At 37.3% G+C, this 20,186-nt stretch overlaps 1 protein-coding gene across 5 annotated transcripts in view; it reads left to right on the top strand.

The window, feature by feature from the left end:
- The window catches only part of MTUS2 (microtubule associated scaffold protein 2), a 675,509-nt gene that overhangs the window by 453,170 nt on the left and 202,153 nt on the right, over positions 1 to 20,186 (top strand). For all 5 annotated transcript variants that reach the window (XM_074216122.1, XM_074216124.1, XM_074216121.1 and 2 more), the window contains one exon: positions 1,555 to 1,716. In XM_074216122.1, the coding sequence (XP_074072223.1) occupies positions 1,555 to 1,716 (162 nt within the window). The remainder of the gene's footprint in view (positions 1 to 1,554; positions 1,717 to 20,186) is intronic.

Below are 20,186 nucleotides of genomic sequence, written 5' to 3'. Positions count from 1 at the left end.
TTGCACAGACAAACCGACTGTAACCAAGATCAAAAGAAATGTAAATTGGGAAACAGTTTTTACAACTAGTATTTCTGACAAAGGACTCATTTCTAAAATATACAGAGAACAGAGTCAAATTAAAAAAAAAACAAGCCATTCCCCAATCGTCAAATGGTCGAAGGATATGCCAAGACAATTGGCAGATGAGGAATTCAAAGCGATCCAAAGGCAAATTTCCCTAAATCACTGCTTATTAGAGAAATGCAAATTAAAGCATCTCTGAGATACTACCTCACACCTCTTAGACTGGCCAATATGACAAGTATCAATGTTGGAAGGGATTTCGGAAATCTGGGACACTAATGCATTGTTGGTGGAACTGTGAACTTATCCAACCTTTCTGGAGATCAATTTGGAATTACTCCCAAAGGTCAATAAAAATGTGCATACCCTTTGATCCAGCAATACCACTACTGGCTCTATACCTTGAAGAGATGATGAAAAAGGGTAAAAACATCACTTGTACAAAAATATTCATGGCAGCCCTATTTGTGGTGGCAAAGAATTGGACATTAAGTGAATGTCGTTCAGTTGGGGAATGGCTTAATAAACTATGGTATATGTATGTGATGGAACACTATTGTTCTATTAGAAACCAGGAGGGATGGAAATTCAGGGAAGCCTGGAAGGATTTGCATGAACTGATGCTGAGTGAGATGAGCAGAACCAGAAGAGCATTGTACACCTTAACAGCAACATGGGGGTGATGATCAACCTTGATGGACTTGCTGATTCCATCAGTGCAACAACAATCGGGCATAGTTTTGGGGTATCTGCGATGGAAAATACCATCTATATCCAGAGAAAGAATTGTGGTGTTTGAACAAAGACCAAAGGCTGTTACCTTTAATTTTTAAAAAAAATTTTCTTATTATGTAATTTTGCTTTCTCTTATACTTTATTTTTCTTCCTTAAGGATACAATCTCTCTCTCATCACATTCAACTTAGATCAATGCATACCATGGAAACAATTTAAAGACTAACAGACTACCTTCTGTGGGGGGTGGGGGGAGAGGGAAGCAAGATTGGGGGAAAATTATAAAATTCAAAATAAATAAAATCTTTCTTAAAAAAAAGTTACAAGATTCAGTGAATTTTGAGTCCCATCTGTGGTTACTGTGATGGTGCTAGACCAAGTAATTTCTCTGACTTTCTATGGCCTGTGAGCTGGAAGTTCCTTCCCCACATCAAACCTTAGGTCAGACAAACACCCTATATGTAAAGAACTTCCAATATCCTGAGGCAATAAAAGTTATTCTGTTTATATTTATATTTTTGATTGATTTGATTGTATGTTTATATACAGATTGTCTGCTGCTTTAGAATTTTTGTCTTTGTATGGTCAGCATTTGATACATATTAGTTGCTTAATTAAAAACTTGTTAGATATTAAAAGTTAGGTCAAAATATAAGTATGTTGTGTGCTTTCATCATAGTTGGTAATTGCAAATAGAAACTAAGTCAATCAATTTTTTATGAAGTTATAATTAATTATCCTTGGCCTCCTACAGGTTCCAGCTTTGTAAATGAAGATCAGCCCGCTCCAAAGGCAGCTGTGCTTTCTAAAGATGCACCCAAGGGGACTGGTAGGACCACCACACAAGCAGCCAACATCGTGACCACTCCCCGCCGGAGTTTGCTTCCTGCACCAAAAGCAACTTCCATTCCTGCTGGTAAGACTTGCTGTTCTAAAGAATCTTCATAGTAAAGCAGGAGAGCTGTTCTCTGGGAGACAGTTTCCTAAGGTCATTGAGATCTTTTCAACATTGGCTATGTAGAGGCTTAGAACAAATTACCTCTGACTGTGGCACCTGGATATTCTGGGTTCTCTTAGTGAAGTCTGTATCAAAAAGAAAAAATTAAACTTTAGACAAGTTTAAAAAAGGTGACATTGTGGAAGTTAGGGAGACCAGTATATCAAAGTAACAAAACAACAACAACAACAAAAAACTGACTACTAGAGAAAATGCCCAAAATTCCTTTGTACGTACTTGAATGCTTCATTTGGAAAACATGGTATGATCATTTTTTTGCTTCTAAATTGCTTTCCACTTCAGTGTCTATGTGTCTGTGGCTGTGAACTTCTTCAATACTGTTTATGGATGGTATTTTGAAGTGAACTTATTAAAGGGAGTTGTTTTTAATTTTTTTTATATTTTCATAACCCAACTATATCTGAAGTTAGAAAGTTCAAATGTTACCTCAGACATTTACCAACCGAATGATATGTGACACTGCACCAGTTATTTAACTAGTATCTCTCATGGCTTTCTTATCTATAAATTAGGGATAACAATACTACCTATTTCCCTGGGGGTTATTGTGAGGATAAAATCTGTAATGCATTTTACTAACCTAAAAGAATTATATTATATTAGCAATTATTATAATTGTTGCAACTATATTTATATCTTATGTTATGCACTGAAATAATTCTGAGAAGTGTCAAGAACCCTAATTTCCAGAAGTGGAGCCTGGTGAGTAAAATTGAAAACAGGGGACTTCGTTTTTCTTTTTGTTTTTGCAGTGTTGGAGATCAAAGAATGACTAGGGCAGTGGTTCAGTGACAGAAAAAAGAACTGCTCAACTTTTATTTTGCTTTCTGATTTTCTACTAAAGAAAGTTATTTTTAAATAGGAAAGGATCTTGCTGGTATGTGAAGTGAGAACAATTATTCAGTAATTTGAACATTTTCTTGGCATTGCCCTTCCTTAGAATTGGGACAAAAACTGATCTTTTCAATCCAATGGCCACTGTTGATTTTTACAAATTCAATGACATATTGAGTTCAACACTTTAATAGGTTCATCTTTTAGGGTTTTAAATAACTCAGCTAGAATTATGTCACCTCTTATATCACCTCTTTACTTAATTCTCCAGAATGTCTGACTAGTCTAGATTAGTAACCACACCACCTTGGTTATCAGTGATGTTAAGATCTTTCTTGTATGATTATTTTGTGTATTCTTGCCACCTCTTACCATAGCCTCTTGCTACAATCCAAAAGGAGCCAGGTCACTTAACAGAATTGATAAATGTGATTGCTGAGACACTATGATTTTTGAAAGATTGCTGAGAATGGGAGAGACTTTGCATGGTTTAAAGAAGGGAAGATGATTTCTCAATTTAAAAAAAAAGAGAATAGTTGAGGTCACAGACTCTATTAGGCAATAGAATGTCTGATGATGATGATGATGATGATAAAATGTTGTCCTTTGTATTCAAAGAAGATCATGGCAACTAATTTGACTTGCACATTTTCTTTATTATAGTGATGGGTATATTGTGCAGAGACATACCTTTGCTAAAACTATTCATGACCTGATTTCATAGGAATCAGGACTTCTGGTGAGGGTCTGAATGCTGTGGGAGTTTCTTGGCCTTTGTGGTTTCCCTTCCTATATTATTAGTAAGGCACTTGTATGCTCCTGCAACACCAGGCAAAATTGCCAGTATGTGATTTCTATTGACAAAATGTCAACAATACTGTATGTCCAAACCTGTCTTCTAATCATCAGTATGGGTTTTCCCATATCAGCATAACACTTTGGCTTTCAACAACATTAGGCTTCGACAACATGGTTAAATCCAAACTTGTCTCTCTGTGGACTTATCATCAGGATGGCTTTTCCTCTCAGGTCTTCATCCACATTCCCCCCAAAACCCAGGCTTTGGTTTCCAGAAGATAGCCAGTTGGTCGTGGGAATAACCATGTTCATTAGTTGGCATCATTTATGGTCAGAATGATGACAGTATCTGATCATCTTCCAACCTCTGACTTTGATTCTTGGTTTAACTGAAAACATAATCAAGAGCATGCCCAAGAGAAGGAGCCATTATGACTTCAAGAACACATCATAATATATCAATCTTATTTTCTCTTTTCCACAGATGCTGGCCTGGTAGATATTGTTTTATTTAGGTTTCAGCAAAGAATTAGACAATCTTTGAGGTTTTTCTTGCACAAAGGTGAAGGGCTCTGAGCTAGACATGAATGCAGTTAGGTTTATTCTGAAGTGGGTGAAGGATTGTAATCAAAGAGTTGTCACTGCTGGCTTTTTGTCATCTTGCAAAGAGATCTCCAGTGAGGTGCCCTTGAGAATCAATGCTTGGCCCTTTGCTACTTAACATCTTTATTAGTGACTTGGACAAAAGGATCACTTGTATGCCTATCAAATGCCAAGAGAGCATGACAAGCCTGAACATGGAGTCAAATTAAATAATAAAATTGAATAGCGATAAATGTGAAGTCTTACACTTTAATGTTTTTAATATCAACTTTACAAATGAAAAAATCAATCGGTATGCAAATATTTTAAGCCCTTATTATATTCTAGACACTATGCCAAGGACTGGAATATAAAGAAAGAAAAAAACAGAATCTCTGCACTTATGGAGCTCACATGCTAAAGGGGAAGTTATTCAGTTGTTTTTCAGCCAAGTCCTATTCTTTGTGACCCTATTTGGTTTCCTTAGTCAAGAGAGTGAAGGGGTTTGCCATGTCTTTCTCCAGATTTTCCTTTTTATAAATGAGGAAACTGAGGCAAACAGGAAGGGTCACACAACTAATAAGTGTCTAAAACCAGATTTGAACTCAGGAAGTTGAGTCTTCCTGACTCCTGGCCCAATACTCTATTTATTCATTGATGTATTCTAAACTGGGAGACAACACACATTTAAATGTTGTCTAAAAAGGGAGAGAATATTCAAATAACTGTACGTAGAAGATCTATATAGTGTCAAATGAAAGTAGATATGTCTAAATAGCAATTCATGTGCAAAAAATTTTCTAGGTTTTAGTAGATTGTGGCTCAACATGAGTCAACTTGTTATTACTATCATGAAAGTGAATACTGTTTGGTGATGGTGATGGTAGTGGTGGTCCTTTGTTCTCAATGCCATCTAGGGATATATTGAAAGGCACAGAGGTTGGGTCCAGGGAAGGATTGTTTGGTCCCATCTTCTGTCCTGGTCAGACTACATCACGCTCCATTCAAGGATCCATGGTTCTGGAAGACCTTTGATAAATTGGACAATGTCTAGAGGAAGGCTGTCTGGGAGCACTGAATTCATGTAAATCAAGCATCATTTTATGAATCTAGAATTTCTTAGCCTAAAGAAAGGAAGACTTGGCAGGACTGTGATGTTTTCATGTGTTTTATTAACTGACACATAAAAGGGGGATTAAATTTGAATATTTGGCCCCAGAGGTAAGAGCTGGTAACAATGAGTGAAAATTTTAACTTCAATGTAAAGAAAAATTTTCTTAACAATTTTTGTTGGTTCAGTTGCTTTTCAGTCGGGTCTGACTCTCCGTGAACCCATTTGGGGTTTTCTTGTCAAAGATACTGTAATGGTTTTTACTATCTCCTTCTCCAGCTCATTTTACAGAAAAGGAAATTGAGGCAAGTAAAGTTAAGTGACTTGCCCAGGGTCACACAATTAATAGGTGTCTGAGAGAAGATTTGAACTTAATTCTTACTGACTTTCTAACAATTTCTAACAAAGGTAGAATTGGCTAGAAGAGGAGAGAATAATCTCGCTCTCATTGGTGATTTTCAACCAAAGACCAAATGATGATTTTTTTCAATCAAAGGCCTACTCATCAAGAATATTTGGGGGGGGGGTCCAGATAAAGGTTAGACTAGACAACCTCCCAGTTTCTTTTTTAGCTCGAAGATTCTGTCTTCCTGTACTCCTTGCTTGCAGCAGTGGATGTGCTTCATTTGAATGTAAGTTATATTTGTATTAAGTTGGCTGTCATTAGTATTCCAAAAACAGCAGCTTCTAGGGGGAGAGGAGTGACATTTCCTCCAGAGGCCTCCTCTTTCCTCTTGCCAAGAAGTGCTGCTCATTATATTTCTGAGAACAGTCACCCTGCCCTCCATGCAGAAGGCAACCCGCTATAGTTTTCTCCAGAGACTGACTTGAAGCCTGTACTTGCATGTTCTTGCCTGTGATGAGCCATCATTTTCCTTGTTGAAAATCAAGTAAATGCCCTTTAGAGAGCTGTGCTTGCTGACATCCAATGATTTAATGGACCTCAAGTTCCTAAGTCAGGGGAAGAGAGGTCAGGGGAGTAGCAGATTTTATCTTCTCTATATTTCTTTTGATGAACAGGGTGATTATTCCCTTTACCATCCCAGATAAAAGTCAAGACAATTTCCTTGTACTTCAAAACCACAGATTGAGGAGTGCTTGAAGAGCAACTTATTTAATTTTATTTTTTTCAGTTAATAAGCATTTATTTCCACTCTCTCCTACTTCTGCTTCTCTTTTTGAACAGAAAGGAGAGAGAGAGGGAAGGGGAGAGAGAGAGAGAGAGAGAGAGAGAGAGAGAGAGAGAGAGAGAGAGAGAGAGAATATTCATAATAAATATGCACAGTGAAAAAGCAAATGCTTTGACGCAACAGTGGTTAGAGCAGTAGATTGGGAGTCAGGAAGATCTGAATTCAAATCCTTGTTAGATTCTTAGTGTGTATGGGACCTGGGCAAGTCATCTAACTTTTTGGGAGGGGCCTCAATTTCCTCATTTATAAAATCACCTACCTAATAGTTTTGTTGTAAGTATAAAATGTTGAGGATAAAATGAAATTATGAAGTGCTTTGCAATATATAAAAATAAATCTATATAAACTTCATCATGTCCAAAAATGCATGTTTCGTTTTGCATTTCAGTAACTTCTTTGCAAAGTAGTTTTCAAGAATTATTAATTTATTTAGAATATAACATTACCAATTAGTAAATTATTAATTCAAGCTGATCAATGTATCAGAGTACAAACAGAGGAAAATGCACTGGACAGTAAGTCAGTAAACATGGAATTAATCCCAGCTTTGTTACACTCTTTTTGACCTTCGGCAAGTCATTGACATTTTTGAAATCTTAGTTTTTTCATAGGTTAAAGTAAATTTCCTAATATTACATTTTTTTCAAACACTAAATCCACTACCATAAAATCTGTAAGCTCTGATCTGATGTACTAAATAATAATGTTTTACAAAGTAAAAGTAAGCGTAGCATAGCAAGTTGATTCCCTGTGGGTGTTAAAGTATTTCAGATGCTTCTATTTACTCCACATGATCATACTGGTTGCTACAGGCTTGAGTGTTGCAGAGACCATTCCAAAGAGTTTGACTTAGTCATCCACTCTGGGAAGACTCATCGGAGGAAGTACATCAGAGTCTGCCACAAAGTTGGATGGACGGCCTACAGAGTTCTTCTGTTAGTGATTCTGTCTGAACAGACAGTACAAATGAACAGTGGGTTGTATGAAGTGTGGACCAGATTGATTTCAGGAAATTGCAAACTCTTTAAATGTCCTCGAGGTTCTCCCAAAGATAAAGATCTACCTTTCTAGCATCTGTATTTTAGTTAGTGTTGTTGTATGACCGGAAGAAAACTTTGTCTGAAGAACTGAAAATAGAACATTTAAGACATAGAATAAGCAGACTGCAACCTGACCAAAAAGGGATAACAAAAGTATAATGGGAAGAGAGAGTGGACTCTAGTTACATGCCAAAGGTAAAGGTTGGCCCAATGAGTGGGTTGAGGATATTTGACCTTCATAATCAAAAAGGACCATTTTGTAAAATACACAAGACATGACTTTCACTCTTATGTTTATTATAGTGAGGTGAGTGTTGTACAAAGGCATCCTTCTTACTTGCTTTTTCCAGAATCATTCCACCCCATGCTCTGATTGACAGGAGACAGGACTATTGGTGATGATGTGGATACAGCAGGAGTCTCTTGGCCTTTGAGTTGGCTTCTCTTCCTCCCATTTCAGTGAGGCACTTCATCAAACCATGAAAACACACACACACACACACATACACACACACCATTTTCTTCCCTAGCTCATTTTACAGATGAGGAAACTGAGGCAAGCAGGAATCCATGACTTATTATGGTTGACATAGCTATTAAGTGTCTAAGGTCAGATTTGAACTCAGGAAGAGGACTCCAAGCTCAACCACCTAGCTGCATGATGTGAAGAAAGAGCCAGAAAGACCTCAAGCATATTGAATGGACCCCTTGTGATATAGCTAGGTGGTGCAATTGACAGAGGGCTGGGTCTAGAGTCAGGAAGACTTGAGTTCAAATGTGGCCTCAGACACAAACTAGCTGTGTGACCCTAGACCAGGCACTCAATCCTGCTTACCTCAGTTTCCTAATCTTTAAAATGAGCTGGAGGGGCAGCTAGGTGGTGCAGTGGATAGAGCACCAGTCCTGGAGTCAGGAGGACCCAAGTTCACATTTGACACAGACACTTAATAATTACCTAATTCTATGACCTTGTGCATATCTCTTAACTCCATTGCCTTGAAAAAAAACAACAACAACAAAAGACTAAACTGTAGAAGGAAATGTCAAACCATTCCAGTATCTTTTCCAGGTAAACCCCAAATGGGGTCACACAGAGTCAGACACAACTGAAACAAATGACCAAAATGAGGACAAGAATCTCACAGGATAAGAAGAGGAAAATTGGATAGATCTGCGTCATTAGAGGAAAGATAAAATTAGATCATAGGTATATTTGTATATGTAAGAATAAGTTGACTCCAAAAATATATAGGTTCTTTGTACTAGTGCTTACTTACTATACTAGACAACCTCTGTAATTCTTTAGAATTGATTTAATGTAGTCAGCACTGAAAAGAGGTATAATAATGTACTTGTTTCATAATCCTGAAAAAAAATCAAAGTGCTATCCTCTCTGTTTCTTTCTCTTCTGTCTCTCTCTCTCTCTCTCTCTCTCTCTCTCTCTCTCTCTCTCTCTCTCTCTCACACACACACACACACACACACACACACACACACAGTCGTTGTTTCTCTCCTTTTTCTTATTTCTCTCCATACATACACATATAAACTTAAACATATATGTATGTGTGTTTATATATAAAACAAGTTGAAATTGAAATGACCTATTACTCCTCTTTCTAAAAATAGAATATTTGGTTATTGCTTCCAAGGGCTAAGTTGGAAGGAGTTATGATTGATAAATATGGTCTTTTAGCCTTTAGAAACTCTGAAGAATCAAATTTAAGTTTCTCAGCAAAGTCAAATAGATTCAATGTCAGAGTGAAAAACGACCAGGATAAGGAGTCTCCAGACATGAAATGTCGTCCCAGCTTTACCACTTCTCAACTGTGTGACCTTTGCAAAGTTTAGTTAACCTCTCTAAGCCTTAGTTCTTCCCTCACTTATAAAAAAAGTTAATACCATAAGAGTAATATTCTTGGCATTTACACAGCTTGGTATGGATTCTGCCATCAAGAGGGTACTGGACAGCTAGAAAGTTGCATGTTACTGTTCTCTTATCACTGGTCCTATTGGAGAGATCCTTAAGAATCCAGGAAAGAAGAATGTCTCATCCAAAGACCTTCTACCATCCTCCCCACCCCCCCAAAAAAAATAGTTGAGTCCCAGGGCACAGTAGCCAGTCCTCCAAAGATTTAACTAGCCACTCCCTGCAATGTCTGCCAACAAGACTCAGTAATTTGAAAACTATACTAGCCTTGTTCTTCATGACTGGCCCTACCCAAATAGTTCTTACTCAGAGTAAAAGCTTCAAGGCTTCATCTCCACTGTGGAGCCCTCACTAGTGTTCTTCTGACCCTGCCATATGCCTTTGAATGCATGTCCAGTCCCAATTATTGGATTCAATCAACCACATATTCTTTTGTGCCTCCTATGTGCTTTGTGCTATTCCTTAGCATAAAAAAGCCAATTGTTAAATTTGAAATATAAGCATTTACAGTTTGAAAATCTGTAAATACTACACATCAGGACTTGATTTCTTGTTTTTTTTATTATTGTAAAGACTTGAGAAAGTGATGGAGAAAATGTTAATGCTGATCAGATTTAAAAGTATGCATAGGAACATTCTCCTTTTGAGAGCCAGTTGTTAAACATTTATTTCTATGCTCCCATTAGAGAATTACCATAAAACCATCCATAAAAGAATACTATACTCTTCTTAGATACAGCATTGGTTCTTTGCTGTTGGCATCCCAAGATAAATTGTATGTAGCCCAATGAAAAGATTTAAAAGATCTGGATTCAGATATTCCTTCCAAAATTTACCATGTGTGACTTCCCTTTCTTGACTCAATGGCTCTTGTGTAAAATGAAAGAATTGAACTAAATTATCCTGAAGGTCCCTTCTAGTTCTTAATCTTATGATGGCAGTGAATTGTAGCAATGGCTGACCTTTCTCATAAGGAAAATTCACTAATTCATGACACAGCCTTATTTGATTCTTCCCAATGGGAATGAATATTCAGTTATAAATGGGGTTTTGGTGGGATAAAAAAGTAAACATAGTTCCAAGGTTTTTAATTTTTTTTAATTTGCCAACCTCACAATACCCCCATGATACAAAGAAAATTACATTATCAGCAATTTCAATATTCATTTTGATAACTTCCCCAACCACCAGCACTTAATATAAAGGATAAAGAAAATACTGTCCTGTCTCTGATAGAGCTGACAGTCATCACTGGTCTTCCCACCATTGTTTCTGCCTTGGATAGTGATAGATTGATGTTCAATGTATGAAACCCAAGAGCCAAGACCTTTTAGATTCTGTCTGGCCATCTGGCGATTGCTGGTAGCCAGCATTCCTATTGCCTCATCCTTCTAACTACCATCCAAAATTTCAAGCTCTGATTAGGGTGAAAGGACCTGGGCTATATACCAACTCTGGCTCTTGGCAACCAAAGTTATTTTAAAGTGTACTGACTTTCACTTACTCATATACTGGTGGGGATGTATTATAAGCTTAGAGATGCATAAATAAAACAAGTTAAAACTGACTTCAAAACTATAAATTTAAAATTATTCTTATTATAGAGTGATTTGTTATACATTATTGACTTCATTTATAGATTTGAAAGAGAAGAGAAATTTTATTTTAATGCATTGGATCTCTTATAATTTTATAGATACTTAATTGCCAGCAGAGGTAGATGTTCATTGGTCATAAATTTAATAAGTAGGTAAACCCAAATGTTTCATATATATAACCACTGTTTCTCCAAACTGGTTAAATATTTCTTAGCATTACTGCTGTTGATTTCAATAAAAAAAAAAGTCTCTGAGGAGTTGCTGAAATGAAAAACTTTGAGACTATTTAGGGGCTATTTAAAGACCTGTGATTTCATTGGTTTAAGAATTCCCAAAGCCTAACAAGCAGTTATTTAATATTTGCTATCTTCCAGGTATACAAATATATGTAAGTGTTAGCGATACAAATTATAAACATAAAGAAAAATGACCCCTGCCTTCCAGGAGTTTACATCCTAATAGGGGAAAGACGACACACAAGAAAAGGAATTGAAAGGGATAAAGGGGAAAGTGAAGTCCAAAGAATTAGAATCACAACCAGGAGGGGAATGATGCATGGCCATCCTAGTTCCAGCCCCCAAAATATTCTCCCATCTAGAAAGAGCACACAGTGGAAGAAGGGGGCTGGCATGGGAAGGGAATATTCTGGGTAAGGAAAGTCCTGCCAGTGCAGCTTGTCACTTTCTCTATAATTCAGGGTCTAAATGAGTTACCTAGAACATTCAGAGGGGATGACCTACCAGTACACATCAAAGACAAAACTTGCATTGGGAATTAGGGTACAGTTCACTGGGGAAGTAGAGAGGACCATGGCAGCTCCAGCTGACTTGTGTTTCCATCTTACTCTGCTACATTAAATAGGCTTCTTAATCTTAGACAGACATAAAGATCTTGGTAATAATGTCTCACATACCCTTACATTCAGAGTGGAGTGATCACGACTTGGAAGATTCAAAGCTTTTAGGCCCTGCTGAGATTCTTCAGACTGTCCTGGATGCGAAGAATTGGTTTTAGCTGAAGTCTCCCTGGGGCTGAATCTGAATTGGTCCATTTGTCACTTTGAAGTTAGCAGGAGTGGGCACCAGAGACAGGACTGGGGGAGTATAAAAGTGAAAAAAAGTGTTTAAGAATAATGTTTGAGGAAATGGCAAGAGAGTCAGATCTACCCCTCTGTTTTGGGTCACAGATAGAGAAATAAGATAAAAATGATAAATATAACCCTGGAAAAGAGAAGTTACATCCACTTCATTCTTCATCAAGTTGCATTTGTTCTATATCCTAGAAAACCTATTTACTATCCTTTTACTACTATGAAAATAGAAATTTTTCATATTTACTAACAGTAATAAAAAGATGGTTAGCTTTCTTGGGAGCAAGGATGGAAGTAAGAGAAATAATTGATGATCCCAAACTACAAAGTACAATCAAGTCATAGATTTAGATTGATACCATGAAGGGATCTTGGAGATTATAGAGTCTAATCCAATCATTTTTTACAGTTGAGCTCTAGAGAAGTTTAACGATTAGGCTATTTGGTATCTAGGGAAGGCTCAGGTCTTTTCCAACTCTGAGTTCAGTAGTCTATCCACTATGCCACCTGGTTGCCCAACCTTCATTTACCAATTATTGGAGAGACAATGATAGTGTAAACCAATATAATCCACAGAACCCTGATACAGATTTAACACTATCAAAGAGATGGATAATTTTTCACAAAGGGGAACAACCAAGAGTGGATTGACCAAGAGCTTAGATTTTGGTCCCATCCTCTACTCCTCTTGCATTATATTTAGCTATGCCCTTAACTTTCTTAATTTAGTCTCAGTCATCCTCATTAGGTTTTTCTCCCAGAATTTTAGTCTCCTTTGTCTTTTGAAACTTTGGGCTTTTTTCTTCAGATCACAGTTTTCTCAACACTGATGGTTCTTTTTCAGCAGAGTCAGGACAAGAGATAGATAAGGTGGGCAGGTCCTTAGGACACAACATGCAGAAGGATACATTGGTATATTTTTAAATATTTAGGCCAGAGATGTCTGAACTTGTGATTTCATGGTATCAGGAATTTCCAGGTAGAGAAACTCTCTCTACCAATGCAGGTTGGCATCTTCTTTACAACTTAGAGCTTTACAGAGCTGTTCGGAGTTCAATGTTAAGTAATTTTCTCTGGACCATGCAACCATTATCTGATAGGGATAGGCCTCATCCCTAGGTCTACTTGGGTCCTTGGCCATCTTTCTAGATATTTTACCATAGTGCCTCATCTTTTTAAATATTATTTTTAAATGTACATATTTTAATACCAAAAATTATTCTCTCTGTGATGCACAGATATTTAAGTCAACAGATTTATGTTATTATTTATGTGTTACAGAGAAGGCTCAAAGCTACTGGTTGATGGTGACACCCAAGGTGATAATGTTAAGACATTGCTCAGGATGCAGAAATGAATGCCCAGTTTCTGCCACATCCCTGCTTTCTCAGCAGCTCAGAACCTGCCATCTTGACTCTACCCACCCTTCTATTTCTTGGCTCTTGGCCACTGGAACCACATTGAATTTCTCCCTCTCTGTCCCAATTCAGACATTTTCCACCTCCTGATGGAAGTGCATATGATCAATTGTATGATCAAAATATAGATAACAAGGTGGGGAGGTAATATGGTCTAGGGAAACGATCAGCAGGTTTAAAGTTACTTGACCTGAATTTAAATTTGGCTGTGTGATTATGGGCAATTTAATTATCTTCTCTGAATATCAATTACATCACTTATAAAATGAGTATAATGATACTTAGATCATCTATTTTCCAAAGTTGTTTTGAGAGAAAAGTGCTATATGAATGTGAATTATTATTACCACCTAGAAGAATGACAAACTGTATGTATAAGTGACTCAGAGAACTGAGCAGACTTTGACTTTAAGCATTACATAAAGATTGGTCCATAAGCAGGTTTGGGAGCTAGGAGGATTTTTAATTCAGGTAGCAGAGTTATGTTTCTGAAATGCTTTCCTCTACCTCCTGCCGCCTCACCCGAAGTCTTCAGCTTGAAGTCCACAGGGGGCCAAACATTTGTCTTTTATTGTTGAAACACTGCAAAATAATTACAGAGGAAAAAGACAAAGTGTAAAGGATTGGAGCACTGTTAAAAATATTGGGAGTACATCCTTCATGGCCATCAGTCTTCCAGAAGCAAGAGGAATTATTTGTTTTTCCCTTAGGTGATCTGGGAAGCATCATGCAATATGGACACTGTCATGCCAGAGAGAACAATATAAATAGAGCACATATATGTACAAGGCTGAAGCTCATCTTGATGGTTTAAAAAATAATGTAAGATTCACTAGCAGGCATGAGTGGGAATCTTTTTTCTCCAGTATGTGGGGGAACAGAGGAGGGATACAGAAAGTAGGCCACTGGAATGCTAGCTCTCATTAAAAATATATTTACTGTTTATTTTAGCTGGTCTGCTCATCACCAAGGAATGAGCCAGAAGCTAGTCTGGAGTAATGAATGCAAATGTCCTCTTCCAGCAGCTCCCCATTGTGAGTGTAGGTACCCATGTGTTTCTGCTGGTGAAGGTAATGGTACTAGAGAAACATTGTTGTGCAAATAATTATCAGGATTAGCCATTGAGGAGGAGCATGGAATTACTTTTCCCTGTCTTGAACTTTGCCTGTATCTTAAGGCTTTTTGCCATATTGGATACGGCTATTGGATGAACCATCAAAATGAGGTGATGTGGTACAGGCTCTGGATATATTTGAAAATGAGTATGATATAAAAATAGAAAGTATCAATACATTTTTAAATCAAGAAGCTTGCATAGAAAGCCATCATGGTAGAGTAGAGAGACAGGTGGGTTCATAATTGGGAAATCTGTTTCTCAGAACTAGTTTTGCTATTCATTAGTTTGTGATCTAAGACAATTCATTTTATTCCTCAAAATGTTTATTTCCTCCTCATAAAATAAAACTCATAGGATCATGGATCACAGAGGCAATCTATGATGATGATGATGATGATGATGGTGGTGGTGGTGGTGGTGGTGGTGGTGGTGGTGGTGGCAGCGGCGGCGGTGGTGGCGGCAGCAGTGGCAGTGGCAGTGGCAGTTTTACAAAGTACCTTACAAATATTCATATGACAGTCCTGGAGGTAGATAACATGACTATCTCCATTTTTCACATGAAGAATCTGATCTGAAGCAGACAGAAATGAACTGACCCTCATGGAATCATATACTTAATAAGTGTCTAAGTTTAGCTTGAAATTCACGTTTTCCATATTTCAGACCCCATGTTCTATTCACTTCACCCCCTCATATTATAGATGAAGAAACTGAAACCTAGGGAGATTGTGATTTGTTCAAAGTCACAAAAAACAATTACATATGAGATTTGAACTTAGGGCTGACATGAGAATCAAATGAGATAAAGTTTATGAAGTAAATGTTGTTCAGTCATTTTTCAGCTGTATCTGATTCTTCATGACCCCATTTGAGATTTTCTTGGTAAAGAAACTGTAATAGTTTGCCATTTCCTTCTCCAGTTATATAAACGTAAGTAGAGTTTGAAGGGCTTTGAGCCAAGAAATGACATGATGACTTCAGTTTTAAGGGAAGATTAGACTTAGTTGTTTGCAGAATATATTAAAGGGGAAAGAAACTGCATTCATAGAGACCAGCTAAGAGACTTGCAGTAATTCATATGTGAGGAAATGAAGTTTCCTAAAATGAAATTAAGAATGGAGAATAAGAACTCTCCTTTCTGCATCTGCTCTCAATATATTCTTTTTTGTCTCTTAGAATTGGTGGACCATTGTAGACTCAAGGATTTTGACAGTAGGTGACCTGTTATTGGTGACAGCTGTTCTCTGGTGACAGGAGGCATTTAAATAGCAGGCTTCTTGGGAAGGTGGAGAGTTGTTTATTTTTGAGAGTAGTATCACACTCCTTTACTGCCAACCTCCACTCTAATGAGTAGCTTAGTATTGTACTTATTTGTCATTGGCAGAGTAGCTAATTGTCAGTACACACTCTCAAAACCCTATATATACAGCCAAAGATTTTCATAGTACAAAGCTTAAAATAAGTATGAGTTTGCTCTTCATCTTAATACTGTCCAATGAGTGAATAATGGGTGAATGTCATTTCTCGGCTCAAAACCCTTTAAAGTCTACCAATTTCCTATCATAATCTGGTCTAATATTGAAAATAGTTTACATTTATATAACTGAAGAGGGAATTTACCAAGAAAATCTCAAGTTAGGGTCATGAAGAATCAGACACAACTGAAAAGTGGCTGAATAAGATTTACTTCATAAACTTTATCTCATTTGGGTTCTTATGTCAGCCCTGAGTTTAAATCTCATCTTTTACATCTCATGTCATTGGTTGGTTAAGGGGACAGAATGTGACACCAAAGTGAAGCTTTATCCTTCAGAATGAAATGGCTGAGATCAAGCCTTTTTCTGGCCCTGAGCCTTGAATCCATTACAACCTTTACACCTTTATCTTGAGTGGCTCTCTCTGAGGCAACTGTGTATGCACCATATATTCGTTATTTACTGGAAGACTTCAGACATACTGGCTCTTATTACATTGGTCACCTCTATCTGGAGGGAAATGTTATAAAGGATGAAACAGTACCAACCATATTGTGCAATAATCAACTATGAATCACTTAGCTATTCTCAGCAATACAATGATCAAAGATAGTTCCAAAAGACATATGATAGAAAATGCCATTCACATCCAGAGATAGAATTGTGGATTCTGAAATCAGATCGAAGTATACTATTTGCAATTTTTTTAGGTTTTTGCAAGGCAAATGGGGTTAAGTGGCTTGCCCAAGGCCACACAGCTAGGTAATTATTTGCACTTTTTGACTTTTTCTTTCTTTTTGGTTTTTCCCTTTTGTTCTGTCTCTTCTTTCTTGACATGACTAATGTGGAAAGATGTTTAACATGATTGTACATGTATAATCTATATCAAAGTGCTTTCTCTCTTGGCGAAGAGAGGGAAAAAGAAAAATATGGAACTCAATCTTATTAAAGATGAATATTGAAATCTATCTTTACATGTAATTGGAAAAAATAAAATTCTATTTAGGAATACAAAAAAAATGGAAGAGAGCAGGATGCCCTAGGCAGTGGTTCTTTGGTGAGAGAGAGAGAAATGCTAAAATGACCTGCTGATGATAAATTGCTTTGCTAAATGCTTTTGAAATATTTGATTCTCACAACCCTGGAAGTGGGTTCTTTGATAATTTCCATTTTACAATTGAGGAATCTAAGTCAAACAGAGGTGAAGTGGCTTGCCCAGGACCTCCCAGCTTGTGTTTAAGGGCTTGGTACTCTATCCACTCACTCCATTAAGCCCAGAGCTGAGAGAGGCCTCAGAAGCTGTCCATAGTCAAAAAGATTTACTTAATGCTTATTTACCAGACTATGCTAGCCCTTGGAATACAAATCCAAACAGAGAAAGCACACCACACACTTTCATGCTGTAGCTTTTCAAATACTTCTTCCCTCCATCACAATGGTTGGATGTTCTCACCATCCTGGTCCCCTCACCCACTTTGGCTGTGGTTCAGAGTTTATCATTAGTCTTTCTAAGATTCATCCTTCAGATATGGCCTGACCAGGAGAAGAAAGAGAGATGATCATCTCTGCCTCCTTCTGGACACCATTCTTTGGTTTAATCCACTCTGAATATGTTTGTGAGAGGCAATAAAGCAAGGTAGATAAAGGATCTGTCTGAAACTGAGGGACCTTCTCTCACCTCCATGTTACTCATTTTCTGAGTCTTAAGCAATTCTGTGGTGGTGGTGATGGAGATGATGATGGTGGTGGAGATGGAGATGGTGGTGGTGGTGATGATGATGGTGGTAGAGATGGTGGTGATGATGATGGTGGTGATGGTGGTGGTGGTGGTGGAGATGGCAGTGGTGGTGGTGGAGATGGCAGTGATGATGATGGTGGTGAAGATGGTGATGATGGTGGTGGTGGTGGAGATGGCGGTGATGGTGGTGATGATGGAGATGGCATTGATGATGATGGTGGTGGTGATGATAGTGATGATAATGACGATGTTGATGATGTTGCTGATACTGGTGCTGATGATAATGATGGTGATAGACTCTGGAGTTTGAAAAGCACATATTTGTTACTTTATTTGATCCTCACAGTAACCATTGGATGTGGATACTATTTTTATCCCAGTTTTACAGATGAAGAAACTGAGTCTTAGAAAGGGTAAGTGACTTGCCCAGAGTTACATAACTAGTAAGTGTCTCTGTCAGGATTTGAACTCAAGTCTTCCCTACTCCAAGACCAGCACTTTATTGTGGCACAAAGTTGCCTAAAGTTGAAGAGATGATACCAGCCTAAATTAGTAGAAGTTCCATCCATCAGACTGAAGATAGAAAAAAAATAATATAAATAAATAAGATTAATATAAATAAATAAGATTATCTTATCTCTTATGACCTGCCATTTTCCATTGTTGACTCATGTTGAGCTAATAGCCTCACTATACTTTAGAGAACAAAAATGTCCCAGATAAAAACAGAGCAGGTGAAATTCTAATGTCATTAATATTAATAATCTCTAAGAGTAATAGCTCAGAAGTTTTCATAGATTATTTTGTTTCATATGAAGTGTTTGCTGTCTAGCCACCTCTTTCCCATCTTGAACCTTGGACTGTGAGCCAGATAGAAGTGTATTAGCAGGAAGAAATAGTTAATGGAGGCTCATCTGGGATCAATAAAGTTAGAATAGAAGTAAGATGGTGCCAGTCAGTCAAGTAACAGTCATTATGCACATACTATGTGCTAGGAACAGCACTTAGTGCAGGGGAAACAGAAGCAGGCAAAAAAAACTCACATACACAAAAAATGGTTCCTGCCCTCAGGGAGCTTACAGTCTAATTAGAAAGACAACATGAAAATACTGGAAATATTCAAGCTATTTGCAGAGGAGATGAAAGCTAGTTTCAGAGGGGAAGATACTGGCAATTTAGGGGATGAGAAATGTGGGAGCAAGGGAATGGAATTCCACTGTCTCATCCCTCACAGATAAAAGTTTCTCCCTGCTTCCCTTTTTTAGAATTTTGATTTTATCCCTGACTACTCCCTCACCTTCTCCATGATTTTTCATTTGTCTGATATCAGGCCTATGACCAAGGCAGACAGGAATGAAGCTGCTCCTGTGACTTTATCATACCTGATTGGGTATTACCTAACTCATTGTTGGGGGAACAGATTCAACTGTTTTGGAGAGTACTCTGGAATTAAGCCCAAAGAGTTAGTTATTAAACTGCCTATACCCTTTGATCCAGCAATACTAATACTCAGTCTATCTTTGAATATGATTAGAGAAAAAGGAAAAGAACCTATATGTTCTAAAAATATTTATAGCAGCTCTCTTTGTGGTGGCAAAGAACTGGAAATTGCAGGGATGCCCATCATTTTGGGAATAACTGAACAAATTGTGACTGATGATTATGAAGGAATACTCCTGTGCTACAAGAAGTAATGCGTAGGGGTGACTAGGTGGCACAGTGGCCTTGGAGTCAGGAGTACTTGAGTTCAAATCCATCCTCAGACACTTAATAATTACCTAGTCGTGTGGCCTTGGCCAAGCCACTTAAACCCATTGCCTTGCAAAAAACTAAAAAAAAAGGAATGAATTCAATGACTATGGAAAAAGATGGAAAAACTTGCATGAAATAATGGAATGAAATGAGCAGGATCAAGAGAATATTGTATACAGTAACTGTAATATTATTTTAAGAAAAACTTTTAGTGAATAAGTCATTTTAACTATTATTAATATTCACGTAACTAGAAAGGATATATGACAAAAGACTATATCCAGAGAAAGAACTAATAGAAGTTTTTATAGAATAAATATATGTATTGTGTCTAATGGTAACTATCTGTAGACCTGAGGAGGTGGTGAAAGAGGAGGGAAGAAAGTGAAAAAAAAATTTACCTGGTAATTTTATTATATATACATTTGCAGGAGGGGAGGATCAGAGTTAAATGACTTACCTAGGGTCACACAGCTAGTAAGTGTGAAATATCTGAGAACTAAATCTGAACTGACTCCTGGGTCAGTGCTCTATCTACTGCATCACCTAGCTGCCCTTTTAATTTTTATTATATATTTAAAAGGAATAGCAAATTCTACATAACAGATTTGCAGTTTCATGTGTAATCATCTTTTTTTATTATGCTGTTATGTAAATTCTTTGTTTTATTCCATAAATTAAAAATAAAAATTTAA

Source organism: Macrotis lagotis, chromosome 1 (assembly GCF_037893015.1).
Source record: "Macrotis lagotis isolate mMagLag1 chromosome 1, bilby.v1.9.chrom.fasta, whole genome shotgun sequence".
In the NCBI taxonomy this organism is placed as follows: domain Eukaryota; kingdom Metazoa; phylum Chordata; class Mammalia; order Peramelemorphia; family Peramelidae; genus Macrotis; species Macrotis lagotis.
The sequence above is the reverse complement of the archived record's forward strand: the minus strand, read 5'-3'. Positions and strand labels throughout refer to the sequence as shown.